Genomic DNA, 7,679 nt, shown 5'->3' on the forward strand with positions numbered 1-7,679 from the left:
TGGACCAACCATTTTTGACAACTCTAATTGTATTCATATTTTTACCAATATACATCGAATAATAATCGTTTTATTTCTTATTATAAATAATTCATGTATTATAATTCCTCAAATAAATAATCAACAAGTTATCTGCAAATGACAATAAGTGGCCCTTAGTCAAACTTTTTCTCAATAAATATTTTAGCGTATTAGGATTTAGCCTTGACTGAAGACCACTAAGGAATAATATTAAACTTTGGGTTAATTTATTCAAGTATATATTTTTCCAAATATAGACATTTTTTCTGTTTTTTTTTCTCTTCTCCCTTCTCTATAAATTTCCAATTTTATTTTCGAAGTATTATAAACTTCTCATTACAATGGGGAATTGCTCTGGAAAATCTTCAAAACTTGCTCATGCTTCTTCTAGCCTATTTTTTGGTACAATTCCCTTTTATATTTCAAATTTATCTTTGCATTTTTTTGCATATAAAAAATGATATTCATATATTGTATATCACCATATCATATAAGTCATTAATGGATTCAAGGCTATATTGTTGTGTGTCATTAGCCAAGACTGTATGAGTTTTGACTAGTCGTGGAGCCAGGAATTTTACTAAGGAGTTTTGAGAAAAATGCAATAATGTCACACCTAGATTTTGTACTTTTTTTATCTGAATTTCAAAAAATAGATCAAAATAATTGGGGATATTATGTGATTTATTAGTATTCTAAATCTTAGTTGGTATTCAAAATATCCGATTCAAGTAGACAAAGAGATGGTTGAATAAAAAAAAAATTGTTTAAAGTTCGATTTTTTCAAAAGGGCAAGGCAATATGAATGTTCTATCATGTTATAAGGAATTTGAAACCGCTAAGGAAAGGGGGTCCGATAAATAGTTGGGGAGGGACTTGAACCCTCACGATTTTTAAAGTGTGGCGGATTTTCCTTTTACTATAAATTTCATTGTTACCAGTATTGACATGTAGAACGGGACTCTATCTTTATTCTTGTCCGATTAATTAGTTCTTCAAAAGATCTATCAGACTATGGAGTAAATGATTTGATCAATGAATATTCGATTCTTTCTTAGTCACCTTTGTTGCTACACTAGAAACTTTAATTTACTATTGTCAAAGTTTGCAATTATTAGCTTCTGTATGACGCCCTCAGTCTAATTGTTCGTTTTTCATTTTTTTTGTGTTCTGTTTTGTATAGAAGTTTGTTGCTTTGGTATATTTGTTTGGACTTTTTAAGTCTTGTTAGAAATTTACTAGAAAATAGAAAAATGTACATAACTTGTTGTACTAGAGAAGCTTAAGTGGAGTGACATGAACAGTAAGGATTCGTATAGTCGACCCTAACTTTCTTGTCAACTTCTATTTCAGATTCTAATTCTGGCTCTTCAAGCAGTGTGAAAAAGGAACAGTTTCATTCTCGTAACAGTTTTCGCATAAATGATTCATTTGTTCCGAGTAACCTCAAGTCATTTACCTTCAATGACCTGAAAAATGCAACTAGGAACTTCCGAGCTGATAGTCTTCTTGGCGAAGGAGGTTTTGGTTACGTCTTCAAAGGATGGATAGATGAGACTACTTTTGCTCCTTGCAAACCAGGAAGTGGTATGGTTGTAGCTGTCAAGAAACTTAAGCCCGAAAGTTTCCAAGGGCATAGAGAATGGCTTGTATGTCGTAAAGAACTTTAACTGTAAAGCTCCAGGTCTAATTGCCAATGTATTGTCCGCTATGGACCTAACTTCAGGGCCTCAGAGATGCCCCGAAAGTTGAATTCCTGAGTCCACCTTATATGATCACTAAACGTCCCCTCTCATTTCGATGTGGGATTTGGCCAGAGTGGACAATACCTTGGCAGTTAACATCTTTGCAGCACTTGTACTATTGTGATTTAACTTTGTTTTCGACATAACCAAACCTGCAGGCAGAGGTTAACTACTTAGGGCTGCTTCACCATAAAAATCTAGTGAGGTTAATTGGATATTGCGCGGAGTTTGACAACAGGCTTCTTGTTTATGAAGTCATGTCAAAAGGAAGTTTGGAAAATCATTTATTTAAAAGTGAGTCAAATTTCTTTACTGGATTGTTTCCATATGGTTTTTCTCTGTAATTCGTATCATTCCACATGGACCTTTGTTTTTGTATGCTTAGTTATAAGGTTGTTAATCGTCAATGATTAACGTCTTTCAATTGTTTTGTGAACAGAGGGAGTTCAGATTATACCTTGGGCTACACGAATGTGTATTGCAGTAGATGTTGCACAAGGCTTGTCCTTCTTACACGGTCTTGAAGCAAATGTGATTTACCGCGATCTCAAGGCTTCAAACATACTACTTGATTCAGTAAGCACTCCAAAACTGAAATAGTACTGATTAGCATTAGATAAGTAGCTTTTAAGTCGCGTAAATTTTTCATTGCACTTCTGCAGGATTTCAATGCCAAGCTATCAGATTTTGGTCTAGCAAGAGATGGTCCTAGTGGAGACAGAACTCATGTCTCGACTAGAATTGTTGGTACTACCGGTTATGCTGCACCAGAATATCTTGCATCAGGTTTGTTTTGTAAATCTCATCTCATTCGTATCTTTTTCATGTTTTTTCTTCCATTCCAAGAGCCCGTTTGGCTTAGCTGATTAAAGGCAGTTGATAAGCATCACATATAAGTGATTTGACCGTCAGTGCATAGAATTTAAACTCTTTGATATTTTTGCACTTGACTAACGTGGTAAAGGCCTTTTTTCATTAAACTTTCCACTTCAACTTGTTCATAACAGGTCACTTGACACCAAAGAATGATGTTTACAGCTTTGGAGTTGTTCTACTAGAATTGCTATCCGGAAAACGAGCAACGGGTGATGAAAATGCAGGAGGTGCTGATGAGAAATTGGTGGAATGGGCAAAACCATTCCTAAGTGATAGTAGGAGAGTGTTGAGAATAATGGACATAAGGTTGGGAGGACAGTACTCAAAGAAAGGTGCACAAACTGCAGCCTCCCTTGTCTTGAGATGCCTCGACGTCGATCCGAAACTTAGACCAACCATGGATGAGGTTCTAGCTACACTACAACTTGTACAAGCACCAAAAGATGTCATGAAGAGTACACAACAGATTAAACAAAGCAGATGACAAGTTAGTCTCAAGAGAAATGTCTATCATGTAAATAGTAATAGACAAAGGAGCACGATCACCCAGAGGCGTAATTAGGATTTTTGGAACATGACTTGGTTCGAACGTCTAAATATCGCGACAATATTTGAAAGGGCTTCCCTTTGGGGTAAACCCCTACAATTCTGAGTTCAAATTGTTGTAGTTGTGATGGTGATATATAAAAGTGCTGCAATTTGCTTGGAAAGCTTCACACTAACATTAACAACAATAATTATGCTCTATCATTACATACATAAACGAATATGTTTTTCAAATTTGGTTTTAGTTGGCAAATGTGTCTTTTAATTTGGTTTGACTGGTATCTAGGGTAATGTGTCTTTTAACTTTAGCTTCAACTCACATTTATGGCAAACACACACATCTTCATGCCAAACTTAGCTTCAACTCACATTTATGGCTAATAGTCCTATAACTTTAGCTCCAACTCACATTTATGGCAAACACACACATCTTCATGTCAAACTTAGCTTCAACTCACATCTGAAAATTAAGGAGGAGGGGGGGGGGGGTATTAAAATTCGTACTTGACTGATCTAACCAATTAGGTCAACTTTCCCTGCAGATTAGATAAGCAAGATAATAATAAGTAACGAAGAAGAAAAATAAAGTGACACAAGATATTTATACTGGTTCGGAACACCAATGTGGTGCCTACTTCCAGTCCCCTTGGGTTTCAAGGGTTTCCTTTAGAGCTTGAAGAGAGAACTTTGGTTGTACAGAGAGTTTGATCTTGAATCCAGATTGATAGGCAAAACAAAGTTTCTATGTTGACACGACCTCTACTTGTATAACCTACACTCAGTATATTTCCTTCTCTTCTTTTTTTAATTATTCACTCAATGTGTACAAAGCTTTATGAAAGATGATAGAAGATTACTAAATAAGTTCAAGTGAAGTTGCACACTTTTAGCTGTTGATCCGGGTCTTTATTTATATATACTACGTAGTCAACTGATCTAACCGATTAGTCAACTTTCCCTACAGATTAGATAAGCAAGATGACAATAAGTAATGAAGCAGAAAATAAAGTGACACATGATGTTTATACTGGTACGGAACACCGATGTGGTGCCTACTTCCAGTCCCCTTGGGTTTCAAGGGTTTCCTTTAGACCTTGAAGAGAAAACTTTGGTTGTACAGAGAGTTTGATCTTGAATCCAGTCTGATATGCAAATCAGAGTTTCTGTCTTGACACGACCTCTACTTGTATAATCTACACTCAGTATATTCCCTTCTCTTTATCTTTTTCAATTGTTCACTCAATGTGTACAAAGCTTTATGAAAGATGAAAGAAGATTACAATATAAGTTCAAGTGAAGTTGCACACTTTTAGCTGTTAATCCGGGTCTATTTATATATACTAAGTAGTGCGATGATTTTAGCTCAAATAGAAAAACCCAAGGGAGTTTCCTTCACTCAAGGATTTGTAATGTTTTCTTGATTGAGAATGATTTTTCCTTGATTAAGTTGCAGCACCGTTCCTTCTGCTTTGAAACAGATTCTGGTGTGGATCTTGGCTTGTTGCTTGGAATCACAGTGTGATCTTCCTTGATCTACTTGCCATCTTGATTGACTTTTGCTTTTTCCTTTTTGGCTTCACACGAATTGATGTGGTCCTCTGGTTAGATTGATATTTGATTGATCCAATCTTTTTAGATTAATTTGATTGAATCAATCTCTCCTTGGTTGATGTTGCTGATTTGTATCAGTATCCAGAATCCATCTACCTCCTTGGGTGAAGCTGTTGATCTATATCATTCTCCAGATCTTGCTCCTTGATTTCCTGCGATATGAATTCAGTTTGTCATTATTTAGAATATCACGAGTTAACAACATCTATGGCAAATAGTCTATAACTTTAGCTTCAACTCACATTTATGGCAAACAAACACATCTTCGTGCCAAACTTAGCTTCAACTCACATTTATGGCAAATATACACATCTTACATGGCACAAGATAAATCATTTTGGAGTGTATTTCACAAGAATTGTCATGTAAAAATCATTTTTGAGTGTATTTTACAAAAATTGTCATGTAAAATTGTGTGTGTTGGTTACATTTATGTAATATTTTGAAAGTGTTATAATTTGCTGCAAAGCCTCACACTAACATTAACAACAATAATTATGTTCAATTCTATAGAAAGTCTAAAATCTATCCTTAACAAGAAATATATTACTTATAGGGATCTCTTTATTACATTGTATCCTATCTTTAGCTAAATTTGCATCAATATACTAAAGATTTATAAGTTTTTCTAGACTTCTTTTCATGTGGTTTTAGGTTACCTTGTAAGTCTGACACAGAACACATCTAAAATATCCAACCTTCTTGCGGAAGGGAAGGGGTGAGAACCCCATGTTCGCGGATTCTTGACCGCGTTCGTGGGAGACTGGTTGCATTTGCGGAGGTCCAGATCATTAAAACTCGTATTTGTGGAGGACCTTGGCAGTGTTAAACCCAATTTCGGGGTTTCTTCCCCATTTTCATTTTTGGAGCTTTGAGAACTCGGTAGAGGCGATTTCATGTGGGATTTTCAAGATAACTGTTGGGTAACGTTTCTTTAACTCTAAATCAAGATTTTGGGTTGATGAATTGGGAGTTCTTCATGAACTTGAATTTTGAAGTAAAAGTGAGTTATGAACTGATTTTCAAGCCCATTTTCGAAATGATTTTCCTTAATGAGCTCCTAAAGCCTTTAGTAATGCTTTCAAGTATTGTTTTTCCAGATTCAAACCTTAATTTTAGAATTGAGTTTTGTGTTGATTGACCCACCTTTCAAGGAAATAGTTGTGGGTGTTGCTGTTTCAGGAAAGTGAATATAAATACTTGTTTATTTATAGATTGTGTGGCTTCAAAAATGATTCGGAAGGAAAAGACTCAACTATTAGATTGATTGATTGATGAAATGCTTGAAAGCATGAATGTGGACTTGAATTGTGCAAATTGTTGTCTCTTCTATGTGGTGTGATATTGTTTGTGTGCATTGATTGTTGAACACCGTGATGAGACATGTGATGAGTTATAAAGCCTATGGGAAATGGTTCCAACTATTGATTTGATATAAAGTTGATGGAAAATGGTTTTGGCTAGTAATGTGATATAAAGCCGATGGGAAATGGTTTCGGCTAGTGATTTGACATAAAGCTGATTGGAAATGGTTTCGGCTAGTGATGTGATATAAAGCGGATGGGAAATGGTTTTGGCTAGTGATGTGATACAAAGTTGATGGGAAATGGTTCCAACTAGCGATATTGTGCCGATAAGAAATGGTTTTGGCAAGAGGTTTATTATTTTTACTTGATATATTTAATGCTTATGTGTGACTTCCTTGATACTTGAGATTGATGTACTTGTTATGTGTGACTAAACTACTTGTCATTAAGAATGACTTACTTGGTTTGTTTGATTATTGAATTGTGAATATTGAACTGTGAATATTGGGCATGTTAGTCATGTATTATAGAATTGCTAGGTTGGGTTGATTTATGTGCAGGTTGTAGTTTAAGGAGGTTCGGTTAGAGTGTAAGGGGTATTTGATTTCTAGCTAGTTGTTTGTTTAGTAGGTTGCTTGTTGGGTACCGTGTTGTTGGTACTCACCCTTTCTTCTACACTTGTATAGGTTCAGAGCTCGGACCTACGTGATCTTTTTCTCCTTCTATTTACCTCAAGGCTCGTCAAGGACTTGAAGAGGTAGCTGCTTGTCATTTGGCGGGCCCTTTTCTTACACTTTGTTTTGTTTAAGAAATAAAGCTTGAGACTTGTATTTATTTCTTAACTCCGCACTTATGTATGTTTTAGCTTGTACACGTGACAATAAGATTTTGGGGCTTTTAAAAGAAGGAATAAATTTTCCGCTTTATCTTTTTTTCCTATTTTTCGATTTTCTTTCGTCTTCGTTGGGTTGAGGCAGACTTGTCTTGGTGAGGAAAGACAAGTGTCATCACATCCATTTTTAGGTCATGACAAAATGGTATCAGAGCCCCAGGTTCATAGGTCTCACGTGTGTACAAGTCAAGTCTAAGTAGAGTCTTAAGGATCAGTACAGAAACGTTTGTACTTATCTTCAAGAGGCTACAAAGATTGTTAGGAAACTTTCTTTTATTCATCTTTTCTTATTGTGCATGGTTACCTTCGCTAGTGCTGAGTTTCCGTGTATTGTTTTGGTAGATGTCGAGGATCAGAGCTTTTGTTTTCGGAGGTAGAAGGGAGGCAGTCCCCAAGGCTGTTGTGAAGACCCCTGCTAGAGGTAGAGGTAAAGGTAGGGCCTGAGCTAAAGGTCGTGCTCATGGAGTAGCACCAGCAAGAGGTCATGCCCATGGGGCGGCACCAGTCAGAGGTTGAGCTAGAGAGACTTCTCCTGAGCCACAATTTGAGGTTGTTGAGGATCAAGTTCCTCTTGAGTTTGGGGCTCCGTTGTTTCAGGAGACTTTGTAGATGATGCTTAGTGTGTTAGGGAACCTTTCTCCGAGGGAATAGACTTTATGTCAGTAGCAGACTCCAAGTGTT

General features: G+C 36.2%; 1 protein-coding gene across 1 annotated transcript; it reads left to right on the top strand.

Annotated features, from left to right (window-relative positions):
* Nucleotides 1-362: 362 nt before the first annotated feature.
* LOC102582480 (protein kinase 2B, chloroplastic-like) lies at nucleotides 363-3,234 on the top strand. The gene is made up of 6 exons (XM_006362701.2): nucleotides 363-423; nucleotides 1,375-1,670; nucleotides 1,925-2,060; nucleotides 2,206-2,342; nucleotides 2,429-2,552; nucleotides 2,774-3,234. The coding sequence occupies exons 1-6, from the start codon at nucleotides 363-365 to the stop codon at nucleotides 3,124-3,126; spliced, it is 1,107 nt and encodes a 368-aa protein (XP_006362763.1). The 3' UTR covers nucleotides 3,127-3,234.
* The last annotated feature ends 4,445 nt before the right edge of the window (nucleotides 3,235-7,679 follow it).

Source organism: Solanum tuberosum, unplaced genomic scaffold, assembly GCF_000226075.1.
Source record: "Solanum tuberosum cultivar DM 1-3 516 R44 unplaced genomic scaffold, SolTub_3.0 scf00412, whole genome shotgun sequence".
NCBI lineage: Eukaryota > Viridiplantae > Streptophyta > Magnoliopsida > Solanales > Solanaceae > Solanum > Solanum tuberosum.

Coding starts and splice junctions, on each gene's coding strand:
- LOC102582480 (XM_006362701.2), top strand. CDS start 363: ATGGGGAATTGCTCTGGAAAATCTTCAAAACTTGCTCATGCTTCTTCT. Junction 2,343..2,428: donor CAAACATACTACTTGATTCA/GTAAGCACTCCA, acceptor GCACTTCTGCAG/GATTTCAATGCCAAGCTATC. Junction 2,553..2,773: donor ACCAGAATATCTTGCATCAG/GTTTGTTTTGTA, acceptor TGTTCATAACAG/GTCACTTGACACCAAAGAAT.